This window comes from Cicer arietinum, chromosome 3 (assembly GCF_000331145.2).
Source record: "Cicer arietinum cultivar CDC Frontier isolate Library 1 chromosome 3, Cicar.CDCFrontier_v2.0, whole genome shotgun sequence".
Taxonomy (NCBI): Eukaryota; Viridiplantae; Streptophyta; class Magnoliopsida; order Fabales; family Fabaceae; genus Cicer; species Cicer arietinum.
In genome coordinates, this window is record NC_021162.2 from 48,495,065 (window position 1) to 48,518,154 (window position 23,090).

The window sequence follows — 23,090 nt, forward strand, 5'->3', positions numbered from 1 at the left end:
CTTCACATATGTCATTGTTTGTTGATCCGAATATTATATCATCAACGTAGATTTGGACCAATAAGGTGTGACCATTATTTCTTTTAACAAATAATGTCTTATCGACTTACCCTATTCCAAATCCTCGTTCACATAGGAAGGTACTTAATCTATCATACCAAGCTCTTGGAGCTTGTTTTAGACCATATATATCCTTTTTTAATTTGAAAACATGTGAAGGATTCTTGGAGTCTTCAAAGCCAGGTGGTTGTTTGACAAATACTTCTTCATTAATGTATCCATTGAGAAAAATCACTCTTCACATCCATCTGAAATAGTTCAAAGTTCATAGAACAAGCATAAGCAAGTAGTAAACGTATTGCTTCTAACCTTGCTACTAGAGCAAATGTTTCATCAAAGTCAATCCCTTCTTCTTGATTGTATCCTTGAGCGACCAATCTTGCCTTGTTGCGAACAACTATACCATTCTCATCAAGTTTATTTTTAAACACCCATTTTGTACCAATGATGTGTTTATTTCTAGGATTAAGATCAAGTTCCCATACTTTGCTTCTTTCGAATTGGTTGAGTTCTTCTTGCATGGCAAGTATCCATTGATCATCTTTAAGTACTTCACCAATCTTGGAGGGTTCGATTTGAGAAACGAATGCCATGTTCAAGCAAACATCTTGTAGTTTTAGCCTTGTTGTAACTTCTTTGTTGATATCACCTATGATGCTATCAATTGGGTGATCTCTATGGGTTCTCCATTCTTTAGGAAGATTATCATTTTGCTTTTCAATGTTGACATCACTTTCTTGACTTGGTTGATCAATTTGATGTTCTTTGCTTGTATCATTGCTTTCAAAATCATCGTCATCATAAGAAATAATTTTGTCCTCTTTAAAGGGGTTAGTTTCATCAAAAGTTACATGCATTGATTCTTCGACTAATAAAGTTCTTTTATTGAAGATTCTAAAAGCTTTACTAGATAATGAGTAGCCAATAAAGATACCTTCATCGGCTTTTTCATCGAATTTTCCAAGGTTGTCTTTACCGTTGTTTAGCACGAAACACTTACATCCAAAAATGTGAAAGTGAGAGATATTGGGTTTTCTTCCTTTGTAGAGTTCATACAGAGTTTTCTTAAGAATCGGCCGAATGATTACCCGGTTGGAGACATAGCATGTTGTGTTTACAGCATCTGCCCAAAAATATTTTGGTAGACTTGAGTCGCTTAGCACAGTCCTTGCGAGTTCTACCAAAGATATATTCTTTCTCTCAACAACCCCATTTTGTTGTTGCGTTCTAGATTCAGAAAAATTGTGGAAAATTCCATTTTCTTCATAAAATTATTCAAATGAGGTATTTTGAAATTCTCCTCCATGATCACTTCTAATTGATACAATTTTGGCTGATTGTTCATTTTGGACTAGCTTGGCATAGTTTTTAAATGCTTTAAAAGCTTCATTTTTACTTGCCAAAAAATAAGGTCCAAGTGAACCTTGAGTAATCATCAACAATCACTAGTCCATATGAGTTTCCACCAAGACTTTTGGTTCTTGATGGACCAAACAAGTCCATATGTATTAATTGAAGTGGTCTTGAAGTTGAAATTACATTTTTAAGTTTGAAAGAAATCTTTGTTTGCTTACCTTTTTGACAAGCGTCACACAATTTATCCTTTATAAATTTCATTTTTGGTAAGCCTACAACAAGATCATGCTTGACCAATTTGTTTAAATTATCCATGTGAATATGTGCAATTCTTTTATGCCATAGCCATGCATCATTGTTGTCGCTCACCAAAAGACATTTCATTTTTAAGGATAAATCGTCAAGATTAAGTATAAAGATGTTTTTGAAACGCTTACCGATAAATTAAATTTCATTTGTAGCTTCATTTTGGATAGTGCATTCATCTTTGTTGAAGGCTATCTTGTATCCTTTGTCGCAAAGTTGGCTAATGCTTATGAAATTGTGTTTTATACCTTCAACATATAAGACATCTTCAATCGAGGGGGATGGGGTTGTACCGACTTTTCCAATGCCTAAATTTTTTCCTTTGTTGTTGTCTCCATAGACCACATATCCCTTTGGTTCAAGAGTTAAGGCTAAATATTTTGTTATATCACCCGTCATATGTTTATATCATCCATTATCTAAGTACCACATATTTGAGGTACTTTGCATGCATACCTACAAAATTGAAATCAAGTTTTATTAGGTACCCAATGTGCTTTGGGTCCTTGATGGTTAGTACCTTTCTTTACCCACACGTAATGTCCTTTTGGAACACTAATGTTTCTAACGTGACATGCATTAGGTGTGTGACCATTGAGATCACAATAAGAACAAGTAGGAGTAAATCTATTTTTAGTAGCATGTGTATGAGATTTATTTTGAATAATTTTCTCTTTATAATGATGATCCTTTTTCATAATTATAATATTTTCTTGATTGGATTTATTACTCGCTTTAACAAAAATGGTCTTATTCAAGCTTGGTTTATCAAATTTTGAGTATCCAAGACCACTTTTGTCATTTGAGTATCTTTGCATATTTAAAACATTTTCCAATCCCAATTGTCCCTTTTCGTATCGTTCAATTACTCTATTTAATTGAACAATCTTGAAGGAGAGGGAATCACATTTATTGCATGTAAAACTCTGTTTTAGTTTTTCAGAATCCTTTTCCATAATGTCAACTTTTTCTTGAAGACTTGAGATTTGTCTCTTTTGCGTTGACACTAGTTTGAACAGATTTTTACATTCAATAAGTAGTTCCTTAATGGCGTTTTGAGCATTTCTAACCTTCCAAGTTCGATTTCGTGTCCTTGAAGTTTTCCAAATAATGCAGGAAGAGACATTTTGGATAGGCTTCTCTTTTCGGAGATTACTGTCACTTTTGGTTGTCAAGCCCTCGTTAATGATCTTAATACTTTTAGATTTAATTCATCGTTGGTGAAGATTTTTCTGAGTGCTGACAAGTGGTTGGTTAAGTGGGAGAACCTTTTCTGTAAGTCTAAGATAGACTCTCCGGGCAGCATTCGAAATAATTCGTATTATTGAGATAATGTATTGAGTTTAAATCTTTTTACCTCAATCGTCCCTTCACGAGTTACTTCAAGCGTATCCCATATTTCTTTGGCCGTTTTGCAGTGAGATATACGAAAGAACTCATCCATTCCAAGTGCTGATTGTAGCATATTTTTAGCCTTTTTATCGAACAACACTTTTCTTTTATCATCGTCAGTCCATGAAGTTTTTATCTTTGTTTCTTCTTTATTTTTGATGACCGTTGTTGGAATGTAAGGACCATTTTCTACAACATCTCATATGTCTTCTCCTTGTGCTTCAAGATACGCTTGCATGAGTATCTTCCAAAAGTCATAGTGCTCTCCAACGAAGCATGGTGGTTTGTTGCTACTACCCCTATCTCTGAAAACAGGTTGTGCGGAAGCCATGATTTAATGATCGAGGAGTAAGTTACCTGAACCTGTTTTGATGCCAATTGTAAGAACAGAGGTGCACCTAAGAGGAAGGGGTGAATTAGGTGTTAGGAAATTTTCTTGTTTTCAGAAGATTAGTGATCAATTTTTCTGATTTGGACAGTGTAGAGCGATAAGTAAATGACAGTAATTTAATGAACACAATAATATTATCCTGGTTTCCCTTATGACCAAAGGTACATCCAGTCCTCTTGCACACTACAAGAGATTTCTCCACTATTATCCGAAAATGTAAAAATCCCACCCTAGGATCGCTGCTACAAACTTCTAACAAAACTTCTAAGATAACACACCATAATCTTAGATTAGACTACTTTAAGAAATTACTACTTTCTTTTACAAATGATATAGTTTGATTTGGAATAAGAATATAAGAGAGGTATAATGATATCAATCCAATATTACTTCAAGTATTTTGAGAACCTTTCTGAATGATATGAAAATGAGATGCAAGTACTTGTAAAAAAAAATAGAAATTTGTTCAAAGTTGTTCAAGGATTGTGTATTGATAAATCTGAAGTTATGGTGTATTTATACTCCATAAACATCTCTTCAGATTCGTGGCCATTGATCCAAGAGGTTTGATGAATAAATACAATGATCTAGAGCCATTTCAGATCTAAAAAATTGCATTGCTTCCAATTGTATTCGAATACAGGATGTATGTATTCGAATACACCTCTTTGTAACGTTCAATTTTATTCAAAATTTGCACCTTGTATTCGAATACACAATCATGTAGCCGAATACAGATTTGTTATTTTTTCCACTGACTTGCTGTTTGTATTCGACTACAGCAGGTCGTAGTCGAATATAGATGCGAAACTTTTGCTACTGACTTAGCATCTGTATTCAAATACACTATGTTGTATTCGAATACAACTTTGTATTTTGTCAAAAATATTAGTTTTAAGACTTTGTTAATGTAATTTTGAATTTTGAAAATTCTTTATATGCATATGTAAAGATGAATGGTTCTCATGTATTTGAGCTATTGGTTTTATCATTTACCTTTAAACGTCTAATATGTTTGAATATAAAGTTTATCAATAAGATATTTGGACTTCTTTTTGAGCTTGTTTCCTTAATCACAATCGTTGGTCTTTGTCTTCATCAAAAACATGTATTTTACAATTGGTGTCGGATGTGAGTCACATGGCCTCTATTACCTTTCTACATCTTCCAAGACGTGTTCTGCCACAGAGTCCCCTCATACTATCCATGCTCAGCTAGGACACCCAAGTCTTACCAAACTACAAAAACTGGTATCTAGTTTGTCTAAGTTGTCTACTTTACATTGTGGGTCGTGTCAGTTAGGGAAACACACCCGTAGTAATTTTCCTGATCGAGTCAATAAAAGAGTATCATCTCCCTTTGATTTAGTTCACTATGATGTTTGGGGTCCCTCTTGTACTGTGTCTACTTTAGAGTCTAAGTATTTTGTTACTTTTATTGATGATTATTCTCGTTGTACGTGATTATTTTTAATGAAAAATAAAACTGAATTGTTTTCCATTTTTGAGCAACTTTATCAAGAAATTAAAACTCAATTTGGAGTTTTCATTCGTACCTTAAGAAGTGATAATGCTCGGGAATATTTATCCCATCAATTTCAAACTATTATGGCTTCCAACGGTATTCTACACCAAACATCGTGTCCTCATGCTCCTCAGCAAAACGGGGTAGCTGAACGCAAAAATCAGTATCTCATTAAAACCACACGAACCTTACTTCTCCATGGCAATGTTCCATTCCGTTTTTGGGGGGATGCAGTCTTAACGACATGCTACCTTATCAATTGTATACCATCTTCTGTCCTTGATGGAAATATCCCTCATTCGGTCCTCTTTCCCCATACCCCTCTTCACTCACTACCACCTCGTGTCTTTGGGTCCACGTGTTTTGTCCATAATTTATCTCTTGATTTGGACAAGTTGTCAGCTCGGTCACTCAAGTATGTCTTTCTCGGTTATCATCGGTCCCAAAAGGGCTATCGTTGTTATTCTCCAACACTACACTGCTACGTTACATCAGCCGATGTTTCCTTTTTCGAGTCTGTACAATATTTTAAACCTACCCATATAGCTACTGAGCTCTATTAGGACATTAATCTCGAACCTCCTCAAGTAGTTATCCCTCTCTCACCCACTCATATTCCTGTCGAACATGTCGAGTCTGCCCCTCCAACCTCCACAACCACTACAAACATATCAGCGTCGTCACTTATCCTCTGATGTGCCTGTTCCTATTCCCATTACAGACTCTTCTCTGACGCCACCTCCGGATCCGGGCCTACCACCTGAGCATGACCTTCCCATTGCTCTTCGTAAGGATATTTGCACCACCTGTAATCCATCTCCTCATTATATTGATTTGTGTTATCATCTTCTTTCTCTTTTACATTACACTTGCTTGTCCTCATTGTCTTCTGTTTCTATTCCTAAAACTACAGGTGAAGCATTATCCCACCCTGAGTGTAGGCAAGCAATGCTTGATGAGATGTGTACTCTACAAAGCAGTGGTACTTGGGAATTGGTTCCTTTACCTTATGAGAAGTCGTTAGTCGGGTGTCGTTGGCTTTATACAGTGAAGGTTGGTCCTGATGGTAAGATTGATCGATTTAAGGCTCGTTTGGTAGCCAAGGGATATACTCAAATTTTTGGGTTGGATTACAGTGACACATTCTCACTTGTTGCCAAAATGGCATCTGTCATACTGTTTTTCTCCATTGCAGCAGTTCGACATTGGCCTCTCCATCAGCTTGACATTAAAAATGTCTTTTTGCACGGTGATCTTGAAGAGGAAGTTTATATGGAGCAACCACCAGGGTTTGTTGCTCAGGGGGAGTCTTCCACCATGGTTTATCGGCTACACAGGTCTCTTTATGGTCTTAAACAATCTCCTAGAGCTTGCTTTGGCAGATTTAGCTCAATAGTACAAGAGTTTGGTATGATCCATAGTGAAGTCGATCACTCTGTATTTTATCATTACTCAGCCCAATGGTGCATCTATCTTATTGTTTACGTGGATGACATTGTTATAACTGGTAGTGATCAGCAAGGAATACTCCAGTTAAAACATCTCTCAAATAAATTTCAAACTAAAGACCTTGGTAAACTCTTTTATTTTTTGGGTATTGAAGTAGCCCAATCCAAGGATGGCCTTGTAATTTCACAAAGAAAATATGTTATGGATATTCTTGAAGAAACGAACCTATTAAATGCCAAGTCAGTTGATACTCCTATGGATCCAAATGTCAAACTCCTATCCAATCAGGGGGAGCCTCTATCAAATTCAGGAAGATATAGGAGATTGGTTGGAAAATTAAACTATCTCACAGTCACTCGTCCTGACATTTCCTTTGTTGTCAGTGTGGTAAGTCAGTTCTTAAATTCTCCTTGCCAAGAACATATGGATGTTGTAATCCGGATTCTTAAATACATCAAAAGTGTACCTGAAAAAGGTCTCATTTATGAAGATAGAGGACATGCTCAGATAATTAGCTACTCAGATGCCGATTAGGCAGGCCGACCCATAGATAGACGATCAACTTTCGGGTATTGTGTACTTGTTGGAGGAAATTTAATATCTTGGAAGAGTAAGAAACAAAATGTTTTTGTAAGATCTACCGCTGAGGCAGAATACAAGGCCATGGCACTAGTAACATGTGAACTTGTCTGGTTGAAACAGTTACTGAAAGAACTTCAATTTGAAGAGGCCAGCACAATGACACTAATATGTGATAATCAAGCTGAATTGCACATTGCCTCGAATCCTGTTTTTCATGAGAAGACCAAATATATTGAGATTGACTGCCATTTTGTTAGAGAAAAGATCGAATTGGGTGACATCATCACTAGCTTTGTCAATTCCAATGATCAGTTAGAAGATGTGTTTACAAAGTCATTGTGAGGTCCTAGAATTAATTATATATGTAACAAGCTAGGTGCATTTGATTTATATGCTTCAGCTTGAGGGGGAGTGTTAAATATTATAGAATGTAAATAATTAGATTAGATGGGCTGTAAGTATTTCGGCTCGTTAGTATTACTGTAAATTAGGGTTGTTTAATACTCTTTGTCTATATAAAAAGATTATGTTGTGTAGTTGAAACACACGGGTTATTCAATATGTTTCAATACTCTTTATATTCAACAATTAATATTAGAGAATGGAGGATAGTTGCATTATGCATTTTAGGGTGTAAACGTGCATGATAGTGTCAGGGTCGGCCCAACACATTAGGAGGCCTAAAGCGAAACTATTAGATAGGGTCTTTTAAAAAATTATTAAATAATTTATTTAATAACTATAGAAAATTTCTTTAGTAGAATTAATAGTATTTTCAAATCTATTTTCTCTATATTTTTTAAAAAATAAAACAAGACATTTCAGCTGTTCTACAGCAACATCAAGAACTAATGTAAAATTTTTCATCTTTTAGTTGAAGAATAAAATAGTTTGTATACTACTACTCCAATAACTCATGTTAGCAATATGTTCACTACTTGTTTCATGATTTCTCAATTTATAACTAATATTTTGAATATAAGCAATGTGCTCACTTTTTGTCTCATAATTTTAAAATTTATAATTATTATTTCTCTCATCCCTACTATTTTCGTTAGCTAATTTAGGTATATTATGAAAAGTATTAAATAATTTGTAACAAAAAATATATTTTATTTAATTTATATAAGATTTTATCGGTTGATAGCAAAAGTTAAGACGAACGTTTCACTATGATATTTTACCTGAAAAAATATCAATCCAAATAAACAATGATTCTGTCAAAAATTGAAAATTAAAACTTTTTTGAGACCTTTCTTGTTTCTGTATATGTTAAAAGACTTTTTATTATATATTATTAGGTCTTTATATCTTATAAAAATTTAACCTAAAAAAATAATTTTTGGCGAGGCTTAAAGCAAAGGCTTTACACGCCTCCCTTAGGCCGGCTTTGGATAGTGTAAGATTTTATAAGTCATGTGCTGTCATAAACTAAACGTGGATGGCACAATTCTTTATGCTTCGATGCTCCATGGTGCTATCATAATTCTAGCATGAGATATGTGTAATTTCTTAAGTCAAAGTAAATTGCCCGCATTTTAATTGCTAATTTTGGGTGTCAGTTAAAGCCAACAAGAAGTTGCAAATGTGCATACAGTTTGAAAAAACGGATGAACTTTGAAATACAACGTACATATTGTGTGGTTGAAGTTCCGGAAACAATTACAGAGTGATATAATTTAGAGTCACAACAGGATCTGATAAGCTGAGAGGAGTATTTTATTCAAACTATTTTCTAAAAGAGAATGAGTCGATTTACATGATGGAATGATATTATAGTAAACGGACGTTTATGCAAGAGGGGTCTCAAACCATTTTGCAAACAATTTTTGCAAACAATTAAGGTAGATTTGTGCGTAGTTGGAAAGAAAAAAAATGAACAGCATTTAGACATATAACAGGGGAGGTCATTATAATTTTCCCATATATTTTTTAGAAAGTACCACTGTAAATTGAAAAGTTGATGAAATTTTTTTTCCAAAAGGTTTTAAAAACAAGTTTGTTACCCTAACAACTCCATTAAGCAGTTTATAATTTACCAGAACACGAGTCCACATTTCCTCATAATATCGAATTATACGAGATACACTTGCAGCTGAGAGTAAGTTTTTAATAGTGATAGACCCTGAAAAGTTAAGTACAATATCCAAAAGATATATATTTTTCAAATATTTCGTATCAGGTCCCAATTTCTTTTTCATAAATGAGGAAACCCGCAGTTATTACACTTCATATGGCAAAATAGCCACAAACATTTCTGATATAAATAACTATGTAAATCATCTGATCAGCCACGTATTCATCATACAATAAATATTACATAGCCTTGTAAGAATTTTCTTACCACCAACACAATTTCTTCATGCAAAAAGTTCCATGAATTTTCCATGATGACTTCCAGCAAGAAGGGAAAGCTTCTTTCTCCTACTTTTGTTAATTGGCATCCAAAACAGGCAAAGTTTGGGATAGAATATCAGCTGCATGCTCGAGCTCCTTTTCTGTTATAATCAACGGCGGAACAAGCCTAACAACATTACCTTTTCCAGCTGTCAATACTAGAAGTCCAGAATTTCGGCAAGCGTCTACGTATGGTGACGCGGACACATCTAAATCGATTCCTACAATTAGCCCCACACCACGAATCTCTTTCACGTGCGAATTTCCTCCCAATTTCTGTTTCAGTAGTTCTTTGAAGTATAGACCTTTCTTTGATACATCAGATAGGAACTCGGGTTTGGATATTTTGTTCATAACTGCAAGAGCAGCACTACAAATTAGTGGACCTCCTGCGAAAGTACTTCCATGGTCGCCGTAATTTATAGCGGACGCAACTCTCTCGGTTACGAGGACAGCTCCAATAGGTAGACCTCCAGCAAGAGGCTTGGCAAGTGTCATTATGTCTGGGAAGACTCCATAAGGCTCATGAGCCCAAAGATATCCTGATCTACCTAAACCACATTGAACCTACAAAATCATACAAATGATATATGCCTCAGTTCAAAGAAAAATAGCCAAATGAAATAAATGCAAATATGAAAAGTTATAATTATAACCACACTTCAAAATCATGTAGGCTATAATACATTATCATTCAAGCAGATAAAGATTTGAGTGCATTTACTATAGTTAGTCACAGTGCTATATTCTCATTCACTTTCAAATAATTGTAAAATTAAATAATATTTGAAAAATAAACAAACACACTAACCAACCCTTTCAAGTTCTGATGTACTCAATAGTGAGATATTACAAAAAAAATTACAAGCAAAAATCATTCGATTGAAAAATAAATAAATAAATAAATAAAAGAAAAACCCAGTGTTGTATGTCTGTTTTGGTTACATATGCAAATTTTAGTTTTCTACAAACAAGAGATGATGCACTAATTTACTACTATCAATCTTTTAAAACAGGACCGGAGATCGAACCACTGAGATCTCCCAGATCATGGTTCAATTGGTCGAACCTGATGACTAATAAAGATATAAGTATTACAAAAAGAAGAGCCAGTTGAACTGCAGTTCAACCCGTTTTTGATAGACTGAAAACCGACTCTGGTTGAACCAACCAGCAGATTGGCTGGTTCCCGGTTCAACCGACTGGTCTGGTTCTGAAAACACTGACTGCCATATAAGTACAACTAATGCCAAGATTAGATAATGCAAACCTCATCAAACACAAGAAGTGTTCCAGCTTCATCACAAGCATTTCGCAGAGACTGTAGAAATTCTTTTGTAGCACTGTATACTCCCCCTTCTCCTTGGATCGGTTCCACAAAAACTGCAGCAATCTTGCCCTGTCGAATTAACTCAACAGCGGCCAGTGCATTTCCATACTCTAAAAAGGTCACTCCAGGCATAACAGGTTCAAAAGGTGCTCTGTACTGCACTTTACTTGTCAAAGCAAGTGCACCCAGGGTTCTCCCATGGAAACAATTGCTAAAAGCTATGAACTCAGTAGCTGGCACTTTGCTGTCAGTACTTACGTGTTGCTGATATTTTCTAGAAAATTTAATAGCTGCTTCATTTGCTTCAGTTCCGGAATTTGCAAAAAATACACGATCAGCAAAAGAAGAAGTTACTAAACTCTTTGCAAGTTCTACCTGCATCAATTCTAAACAAATTACGATACAGATAAAAGGTGTAATTCAACAATGTGAGTATACATAACATAGATTCAAGATATAAACTCATATAGAGATTAATGCAACAGCCATAAATAATATTCAAATGAAATCTGCGTAGAACTAGATAGAGATTCTTAATAGACCTTTTTCCCATTCTAGTTTTCCTTCTGATAAATGGAAATACAAAGTGAAGTAGGGATACAGAATCTGAAGTGTTACACTGTCATAATTGAAAACGCCTACATAAAAATTCTAAGCAAAAAATAAGCACAAAATAACTCTCCCTTAACCTCCAACACTGAAGACAATTTCAAAACTTCAACTAATACATATTTGAGCCTTCAATTTCATTTCTGCCTCATTAATTTACAGATGACAGCTAACTTTTTGACGTTCCCCTTCCACCTCCTTTGTACCATAACTCTATCTTAACACCCTTACCGAACATATTAACCAACTTTTAGCCGCAATGAATCAAGAAGTGCTTTTTATTGGACCTAAACTTTACTTGCATTGCTTAATGACATAAGGTATAAAATTTTCTCCTCTGGGGTCATCTCACTTTGACAAAAAGGTGTCGGCTTTACGAGCATTAACAGAAGAACTAGTTGATAGGTTGTTCTTGTCCTTTTTGGAATTTCGGCTGAAATTAAATATTTAATTGGAACTTTCTTGCCAAAACACCTACTTCACTACCCATACGTTACCACTAACATCTTGTAAGCACTTCATTACCTTTCAGATTTTCTATAGTTTGATATGGTAATTGTTCACCGAGTTCCACTATTAAATATCAAATCAAAACTGAAATTTGTCTTCACTCAGAAGCTACTGTAGACAAACAGTCAGAACCATGTTTGATCACTCAAGTCTAGACTTTTCTAGCACTCAAATCATTAAAAATACTACCTTTTCTTTTCCCTTTTTTATCTCTCTTTCCTACACTAACCATTCCCACTAGGGTTGTGACATGTGAGTGAATTCTTTATTTAGGCAAAAAGGCTTCCAAGTTGCAATTATTTACTATAAACAACTATTAAAAAAATTAAAAAAGCCAACAATAAAAAGTGATTCTAAAAAGAGCCATTACCTTAGTTCAAACAAATCATCACCAACACAACAGAATAATACTAAAAAACCTTCTATGATACCCAAACACCAGAACACAAATTATAACTTAAAATCACACTTTCTATTTTCCTATTTGCTTTGCTCTATGTAGCACCAAAACTTTAGATGAAAGAAGTGATTAGTGTGTGACACGCCAGACACCAACACCAATGCATATGGTTACATTCATTCAGTTCCATTTCAATCAACTTCAAATTGTCTATTTTCCTGTTTGCTATACTCTATGGGGAACCTGCAATTCAAATTAAAGATATATCTAGGGGCTGACACGTATCAGTGTACAACACTGGCACAAGTAGTTACACTAGAGCCCATTGCTACAACTTATTTCGTAAAAAAATTACTTCTTTTAAAAAATAATTACTTTTTGAAAAAAATGATAATCTGAAAAATCTAAAAAATACTTCAAATATACCTGGGGTTCACAAATTATACCTGCTGACCCTAAATCACCTTCATTTTCCCAAATTATTCAAGTGTCAATGTCAGTGGTTCACAGGCATTGTTTCTAGTATCAAAAACTTGTACAAAAATCACAACAAAAAAAGTGTAATGGCATGATGGTGCAATGTTACCAATATACCTGGGGAATAGAGTGATAAATATTGCTAACATGAGTAAGCACAGCAGCTTGTTCAACAACAGCTTTCAACCAATCCTCATCACCATGACCAAGTGAATTAACAGCAATCCCACCACTCAAATCCAAATACTCATTCCCTTCAACATCATACACTTTACACCCTTTCCCTCTCTCAAGCACAATCGGTGTCCTTGCATAAGTACCCACTATGTACTTCCCTTCTTCCTCAATCACCTCTTTCGCTTTCTTCTTCGCCACACTTTCCTCTGCATTTGTGTTGGGTGCTCCTACATCTAATTTAAGGGATGCGCATGGCGGCACCAATGAATTGGGAAAGTGAAGCTTTTGGGGAAAATGTTGGTTGTTGTTGATGAATTGGGTGATTTTGTTTGTGAATGAGGATTTGCATGTTGTGATGGTTGCACAAATTTGAGCAGCCATTGCTGTGAATTAGGGTTAAATTTGTTGATCTTTGTCTGCTGAGTGGGGATTAGGGTTTATATTTGATTTGATTTTGTTTTGATGATTTTGGATACGTTGCGTTATTATTATTATACTATTTGGCAGAAAGTAGAAAGTGCGAAAAGAGAAGAAAGTGACAAAGAGAGAGCAAAAGTGAGGTGGTGATGAATGAACGGAAAATTAGGAAAAAAAATACATATTAAATTAAATTTACGATAGTACATGTGAATTGAATTTACATAATCAGAAAAAGAAAATGATGTACCCAATAAATACGTAGAATAATTAGTTTAATAATTGTGACCCTCAATTTGTCAAAAATATTTAATAAAATTTTAAATTTAATTTTTTTATTGAGTCTTTTATTTTTATATAATTTAAATTCAATTTTTTTAAACTCTTAAATAGTTTAAATTAAATATCTGAATTTTTAAATAATTTATATTTAAGTTTCTAAATTTAAAAACTTAATTACAAAATATTATTAAAAATCTTTTAGTTTATGGACTTAATTCAAGATTACTAACAACTTAAGGTTTCAATTACAAACGTTTTTATTCCAACAACATATTTGAAAATTCTAAAGTGGACCTACACATTAATTAAATTATTGTCTTAAAAATTCTAAAATGGACTTATACAGTAATTAAAAAAGCATTTACAAAAATTATATTTTTTAATGTATTAATTTGTGTGATTTTCAATAATCAATTTTTTATATATATCATTTATCTTAGAACTATTCGGCTAACATTTATATTTTCATATTTTTCACTCTCAAGTCTCATTATCTAAATTACTAAAGTTTTCTGGAAAAAAATTCGGGTGAGTGAAAATTAGAAAAATAAAAAGTGTGATGTCTTTTTCTATTAAGTGTTAATGGTATGAGGATTTGTGAGGTATCACATTCAATATTAAGTAAGCAAAAAGATTTACTCTTCTCTAACCTAACGTGAGATATCTTTATATGTTGATAAGTGACTTCAAGTTGGAGAAGGTGTTCTTCAATTGAAGGTCGTGTGTGTGGTTCAAGAATTAAAGAGTTTGTTCTTCAATTTTTTGATTGTAAGTTATTTTAGAAGAAGGAGTGGTATTTCAGGTTGTAAATATATTCTCAAAGATTTTATAATTTGTGTATATTGATTGAAAGTTTCACATTTAGGTGGCATATTGATTGTCATTAATTTGTGTATTGTTTAATTAGTTTAAGTGTGATTGAATTGAGTTTCAATCATAGTTCAAACACCTTAACATATTGTTTGTATAATCACTTAAAAGATTTTTGTATTATCAATTCGATGTATGCTTCAATTTGATTGGAATTCTTTCCCTGTTGTATAAAAGGAAAACTAGTTCCTTATAAAGTTAATGACTATATTTAATCCTTTTCTAGAGTATTAAAGTCATGATTGTTCAACAATATCCAAGCTTCTCTTGCAAGATCTAGATTGGTTTAGATACAACATATACCATTAATGTTTTGGTGATAACAAAGTAAAAGAGCAATTGTTCGCTATCCAGTTGTTTTAAGTGTATACATTAGATACACAAATAAGTCAAATTATAGTATAAAAGGAAAACTAGTTCCTTATAAAGTTAATGACTATATTTAATCCTTTTCTAGAGTATTAAAGTCATGATTGTTCAACAATATCCAAGCTTCTCTTGCAAGATCTAGATTGGTTTAGATACAACATATACCATTAATGTTTTGGTGATAACAAAGTAAAAGAGCAATTGTTCGCTATCCAGTTGTTTTAAGTGTATACATTAGATACACAAATAAGTCAAATTATAGTATAAAAGGAAAACTAGTTCCTTATAAAGTTAATGACTATATTTAATCCTTTTCTAGAGTATTAAAGTCATGATTGTTCAACAATATCCAAGCTTCTCTTGCAAGATCTAGATTGGTTTAGATACAACATATACCATTAATGTTTTGGTGATAACAAAGTAAAAGAGCAATTGTTCGCTATCCAGTTGTTTTAAGTGTATACATTAGATACACAAATAAGTCAAATTATAGTATATGTCATTGACTATCTATTATGGAAACATAAGTGAATGTGACTTGATAATAATTATCTGTGTTAATCATCAATAGAGACAAAGGGAATATTATTAACTAATAAATAATTAGTTACTAGATACTAATTCGCACGTTGCACGGACATTGAAATTTCATGTTCTAATTGTCCAATGATCCACAATTTAGTAGTTATATCAATAATATATATACAATAGTACTAATGTAATTTATATAAGAGAAGTATCGTTGTTAGACGAATGACTTGAATAAATGAAGTACCATACTAATATTGAGATTGATGGAAATGCCAAAGGTTGAAGTAATGTATTTGATAATTAAAATTAAGAGATAGACTCAATTGATATATAATTGAGATACAAAATATATTACTTTATTGCTAAAACTATAAATGATTAGAGAGAAATAGTTGGAAATACATTGATCTTTTATTCCCGATTTTCAATTTTTCATTATTTTTCGGATTTTTTTGGATTGGTCAATTTTATTACACCCCTCGATTGTTTTTCTTTTGGTTTATTTTTTTTGGGTACTCTTTAAGGTACGTAGAAGGACCAACTCTTCGTCAGAGGATGTAATTTGTTTGACCATAATCTTTTGTTGTTGTTGTAATTGTTGTCATGATTTTCTCTTCATCTAATGATGATATGTGAACATTTACGTTTTTATTGTTCTCTTGTACCTTGATTTTTCGTTTGGATAATGGATTGTCATTTTTCTCCTTATCATTATCCTCATATGCATACTTCAATTCTTATATTTTTGTTTTATACCCCCTTCGTCATTTGAGCTAGACTTTGTTGGTTAAGGTGACTTGGGTTCCTAGTTATTGGAAGGGAATAAAATGTCATTAATTATCCATAAAAATGTGTTTTTTTTTATAAATTGTGTAAATGTTATACCTGTTTGATGCAAGTACTATTTGTCGAATCGAGGAAAATATTGGTCGGGACAAAAGTTCTTATGAATGTATATGTTTGTGATCCTTCTTTCAAGTTCTTATCAGACAACTTTATTTAAAAAATGAGCTTGTGGTTACACATATTTTGTAGAGTGGATGGTTTGTCCATGTTGTCCTATTTCTCCAAAAGTTAAGTTGTTGTTGTGTTGATGAGTTTTTGAGCTTCTTTATTAAACATAGTGAATGTTGTTGTTGTCGTTTCATCTGACACTCTCAATTGAATGTTGAACCTACAAAAAAAATCAACTTATGTCAAAACTACGAGTTAAAAAAAATGAAGGTGGGGAAAGTAAAATTTTATGTGATGATGATAGAGTTTAAATATTTGGTTTTTAGGGTGGGTATTCCATTAGTCATGTAGAGTTTAAATTTAATGATGATGATGATGATAATGATATAACAAGATCAACTATATGTGTTAGACATAAGTCCTCTTGATCATGATTTTGACATAATTAACAAACATACAATGTACATGTATCATTTGATAAATCTAACAGGTTGAACTAAGTAACATTTCAGGAACAAACAAGCAAACACTATACACTTGGAACAAAAGCTTGGAACTCAAGGAATCAACCAAAATTGGAGGATGTGCTTGAGAAAGATGCAAATATGTATAGTGTGATTAGTGGTTATAGTAGTTATTTAGTAGACTCATCACTACAGTTTCATACTTAAGTATTTGCCAAAGTAAAAATGAAATCGTAAAATAAGAAAGTAAATCAATCGACTGATAAGTCAATTGATGAATCAATTGGGCAATCGATTGTCTGACTCAGAAAAAAAGTTTTGACTAAGTAAATCGATTGGGGAATCGATTACTTAAAGGCTTTTAGTGAAACCTGAGTTCTGGGTTTAATCCAATCAATTGGACAATCGATTGGGACATCAATTGAGTAATCGATTTTGTGATTCACAGAACCAACCACTCACTGAATCAATCGATTGGCAAATCGATTGTGAAAAAGTTTTTCATCAGGAATGAGTTCTGTGATCAACCAAATCGATTGGAAAATCAATTGAATTAAGTTTCTTAAACTGCAAGTTTTGTGGCAATCGATTAGGTAATCGATTGAAGTTAATCATTTATCAGAAACATGATGCATAATCGCTTGGCACATCGATTTCAACCAAAATAGCTGAGCTACTGTAACAAGCTAAATCGATTGGCAAATCAATTGGATTAGAACAGTGGAGTCACTATGACCAGTCAAGTCGATTGGCAAATCGATTGGATTAAAACATTGGAGTCAATATGACCAGCCAAGTCAATTGGCAAATCGATTGCATTAAAATGTCTGAGTCACTGTGATAAGCCAAATCGATTTACAAATCGATTGAACTAAATGTTTGAGTTACAGGAAGAACTCAGCTCATTGCCAAATCGATTATGACTATGAATATGCGTCGACTGAGCTATCGATTGTTTTGATCTCGTTGTTTGAACAAAACACCTATAATCGATTACTCAATCGATTCTGATATATTCTTAGTATCAGTTTCTGATTTATGCATTAAAAGAATCGATTGGCAAATCGATTCATTCTTATATTTTTCAAGATTCAAGAAAAACAAGAAACGCGATAATCGATTGAGCAATCGATTACGCTGGTTTTAAACTTTTACAAAATCGATTGAGAAATCGATTGACCAGATGTTTTTCTGAATATATATAAGCTGATTCAATCACTTTTTAAAACAACCAATACACTACACTTGAAACAAATATTCATTACACGTTTTCACAATACAGAAACCAAGAAAAACACTTTGAAAGAAATAATTGTAACCACACACAAAATACTTTTTTGGCAAATCCTTTTTGTGTGAAATTCATATTGTGATTGAGTCAACATCATTTGTCCTCTTTTATCTTTTCTGTAAAAATAATCTGTAAAGAAAGTTCTGGAAATCCAGTAGCATAAACTGGTGACTATCTTTGTTGGTGCGTGTGTTCATCAAGAAGAAGTCTCATCTTGATCTCGTGAGGGTTTGGCGAGTAACTCTAGGGATAAGGTGTCATTGTAATAGAAGCGAGTGAGTTGGATAGATAGGCCATGTGTGAGCTGGAAACATACTCAAGTCGATTGTATTGGAAAGGCTGAAATCTGGTTTAGATTTCAGGACTGGATGTAGGCTATCAAACAGATAGCCGAACCAGTATAAATCCTAGTGCACGATTTTCTTATCTTTTCTCTTTATTTTGATATTGCTTGTATGCTTATTCTTGAATGTTTGTATTGGTGAATTTATGTCTTGATTAATCTTTTGAATAAGCATTGTATCTGTACTCTTATATTGATAATTCATGCAATTGTGAATCTTTGTTCCTGAATAAATTCTGTAACCGATCATTGTTAATCTGATTAATAATCCTATAAAATTAGTAAAGACATTTCTCATATTTTTTTTAACAAATAGATGCCATAATTAACAACAATATGTTCTTTTATCAAAACAATACGGAATAGTAAAATCACTTAAATTCTACACACACAATTATAACATTTTGGGTTTGAACTCATAATATAATGTTTTAATTTTTTTCAATTGTTGTCCAAATTTTAAGTTACATGTTATATTTTTATGTTAAATAGTGCATAAATAATTAAATAATCAAAATATAAATTTATCATGTATATACGCTCAATTTGATCTATAAATATAATTAAGCAAAATCATGTGATTGCATGTATATGTGTTGTGCTAGGTAAGTAGATAGGTAGGCAATTACATACATATTAGTATATGGTCATGGAATTATGAATTTGGTAAAAGTTACAAAATTGTAAGCGCGCCTGAACATTAGATTCCTATGAAACTTTTACTAGATTATCTGTAAACAAAATATGTTTTGAAAATTATTTTTGTACATTTTTTTATTAATATTGATGATGTCTTATAGAATGATATTAAAAGTAGAGATTAAGTGAAAAAAAAAGAAGACAAAATGATGTAAATGATACACCATTCACAAGTATATTTTAGCCTTGTTACATCGTCGATATTAATCGGTTGTTATACATTCAATGTAATAAGCAATGCGGTGACAAATTTATTATTATGGTAAACTTTGTTAGATATGTTCTAATTGAACTGTTCTAACCTACACATTTAAAAAAAAGGTTGCACAAAATAAAAGACTTGTTAGATCGGTTCTAATTGAACTGTTCTACATAGACATTAAAATTAAAAAAACTGCACACAAAAGAAAAAGACGGTGGCAAATTTGTTATTACGATAAACTTTATTAGATCTGTTCTAATTGAATTGTTCTAATATACACATTTAAAAAAAAAATATGCACATAAAAAAGGCTATGACAAATTTGTTATTATCATAAATTTTGTTAGATTTGTTATATTAGATCGATCTAACAAGCATTTTAAAAAAAAATCTCTAAATTAACCAAAATATTAAAACAAACGCACCAACGCCAAACCCATTCTTCATCCTTCAGCTGTCTAAAATGGGTTCCTCGATGAAAACATGTGTGAGCATCTCCTCGATGAATTCCTCTCCTTCTCTGACCTTCCTTCTCTCTCCCTCGATCTCTACTTCGAGAATCTACTTTAATCTATGGCTACCGACACTGATCTCATCGATCACGCTCTCAAAATGGGTTATATCCTTCTCGATGCTGCCAAACACTCCTCCCACAAGCGCGCTTCTAACCACAATTCTCTCATCTGGCCTCTCCCGCCTGATCTTACTTTCATTCCGATTCTCTCTATTTTCAATTTTACGCTACCTTTACTTTTTTGTTTTCTTATTTTATTTAATACTTCGTAATTTCGCGATTTAATCGTGCTTATGCGTAGATCATGCTATGTTTTTAGTTTCCACGCTTTTGGATTTTCTTTTTCACTGTTAAGTTTTTTCTTTATACTCTTGTCTATTGTAGTTCATAAACTTTTTTTTTTGTGGATAAATTTGATTTGATACTATTTTTTCTAAGTGTTTGATCCAAAAAGACGTTGCAGTAAAAATTAATGATAAATGCGCGCACGAGGTTATGGTTATTCAAATGACGATTTTACTTGTTTGATGATGCTGAGTGAAAACAAAATTTTCCCTTACATGCTACTCGTATCAATGTTATCAAATAGTGTAGCTGAATTTTAACAAATAGATATTGTTCCGAGATATGCGATTTAATATAGTTTGTTGTCAAATAGTGGCTGCGACAATCCTATAGCACTCCAGCGTAATGTAATTTGAACAAATAGTGGCTTGTGATGGACAAATACATTTTGAAAATCAACAATTATGTTCCTCCACAAAAAGGGACTTTGACAATTTCACCCGTAAAATTTAAAGTAGAAATAAATAAATAAAATGGGTTAAATGTTATTAGAAAATGGAATTATAATAATGTTATTACATTTTGAATTTAAATTATTTTGTATTTTATATTCAAGTTTGCTACCCATGTATTTTGATTAATTTCTAGTCTGAGTATTTTTGTAGACTCGTCAACAACATAAACTTGCTCTTCGTGTTCAATATCATGTAGTGTTCCAATGATGTCTACAGTCAAAAAAATAGTTAGTACCAAATGATGTTTATTTGATAGTTTAGAACTTGAATTTTGTATTGAACGAATTATTACCCGTTAGATTTACTTTATCTCTCAATCTGTGTGCTAATGATTTGAAATAAGTAAACTCAAAGTAATGGTTTTGAATGCTAATTTTTGGGTCTTAGATTCTGGTTACAATAGTTGTTGTCAAAAACAATGTCTTCTTTGTTCTGACGAAAGATCTGTAAGAATCATTTGCTAGTGATATTTTTAGATTTTTTATGTTGTATTTATCACCTTCTTGTATATTATTTTTGAAAGTTGAGAGAAGTTTTTTCTTGATTGTTGCTTGCAAAGGTGTTTCCTGTGAATAAAAATCAAATAATTTTAGAGGTGATCATTCAAAAAGATTTAAATATATTTATTTTTCAGTAACTAATATTACAATGTTTTTAGTCTTTACAAATTTTTTAATTAAATAAAGATTGAAAAAGTTATAAATAAAGTACAATAAATTAAGATAACATTAGAAGATAAAAGTCACACAAAAACTTAACATATATGCTATAGTAATTAGGTGAACATAGCATAATTTATTTGAGTTTTTCCATTAAAAAACCTATCCTTTGAAAATTAAGTGACCCTTTGCAAACGATGTCACACATTTTCTTGTACTAATATATCCAACAAAAGAATTCCTAATCTTTTAGTAAATGAATTAAATAGTTAATGAATAGAAGAAAATTTATAGAATCAAATGTGACATAGAGTGTGGTACTTTGATTGATAAAATGGTAGAAATGCATACAAGTGATAAAGACTCTTTTAATTTATTCTAGAAATAAATGTTTTAGACATATTTTGTTAATTTGTTTCCCTCCACTTTTATTGTGTGGTTGATATAGTCATTTTGGTATACATGTGCATCAACTTATATAAGCATTGTATAGTGTAATCATATGAGTCCATGAAGAAAATAATATTTTAATTTTAATTTTAATTTCTAGTTATTCTTCTAATTTCCATAGTTTTGATAATCTAAAAAAGAGGGTAATTAGAAAAAGTATAATAAAAAAATTAGAAGAAAAGGAAGCATTTAAAAAAAAAATTAGAGATTAAAAGAATTAAAAAGAAAAAATTAAAAGAAGAAAACATAAAGTGAAATACAATATACAAGAAAATTCCGTGATATAATGTGTTTTAAATAGATATAATAAATGGTTACTAATGCTTTTTTTTTTTTTCATTATGCTTGCTAATGTTATTTTTTTTTTTGCATTATGCTTACTAATGCTATTTTTTTTGTTGCATTATGCTTAATGATGCCAGAGTTAATACATTAAAACAAAGCAGCATCATTCTCATTTGAGCCATATAATTACATGAATTCCACGTAATAAGTAGTGTAAACATTTTCTGATAAAGTCGTCATCTTATATATTTTTATTAATACAATTAATGATCATCATAATCAAAATTTTACTAAAGTTCATAAAAAGAAATAGAGGATCCAAATATTTATAATACGCGAGCTAAGATTGGTGTTCAAAGTACTGTTTAATGTGATTTTTCTTATGTTTTTACTACAGTTTTATTCTTTCTTTTTCTTCGATGGGATATATGTCCTGAAGATTTTCTTTCATTCTTCTGTATTTTTTAATTCTAATTTTTTTTCACCTTTAGTTTCATTTTAAAGAAAGTCGTTAAGAAAAAAAAACATATTTAATTAAAAATTAATACAATTAGTCAATTAGAAAAGTACAGAAACTCACAACTGCTCTGTATTTGAATAAATTATCATTATCACTATCTCCTATATTTTCCATTTTTGTTTTTATGTATGTGTGTGCGTGCTCTCCAATCATCATTACCGTAAACTCCTCCCACGCCCCGATTCTTTCTCAAACACACAACACAAAGCATCCGTTTCATAGATAACCCAATAAAGAGAGCGAGATTCGCTAAACCCATAATCCATTTCTCATCATCCCACACAACATAACTTTGACAAAAAGCGAACACAACCCAACAAAATAGAAGAGACTCTTGCACAGAAACTCAAACAAATTAACACAAGAACAATCAATAATAGAGAGAAGAAAAAAGAAATTGGAAAGAGTTTGTTTATGATATGTAATGCATCAAAAGAAATCAGAGGTCCAAATCGGAAAAGAAAGCGTTGGCGTCTCTTC

General features: G+C 32.2%; 1 protein-coding gene across 1 annotated transcript; it reads right to left on the reverse strand.

Annotated features, from left to right (window-relative positions):
- Positions 1 to 9,193: 9,193 nt before the first annotated feature.
- On the reverse strand, positions 9,194 to 13,471 carry LOC101512694 (acetylornithine aminotransferase, mitochondrial). Its single transcript, XM_004492160.4, has 3 exons — positions 12,901 to 13,471; positions 10,728 to 11,162; positions 9,194 to 10,024 (listed from the first exon to the last, which is right to left on the reverse strand). Exons 1-3 carry the CDS (start codon positions 13,339 to 13,341, stop codon positions 9,494 to 9,496), a joined length of 1,407 nt encoding a protein of 468 aa, XP_004492217.1. The 5' UTR covers positions 13,342 to 13,471; the 3' UTR covers positions 9,194 to 9,493.
- Positions 13,472 to 23,090: the final 9,619 nt, after the last annotated feature.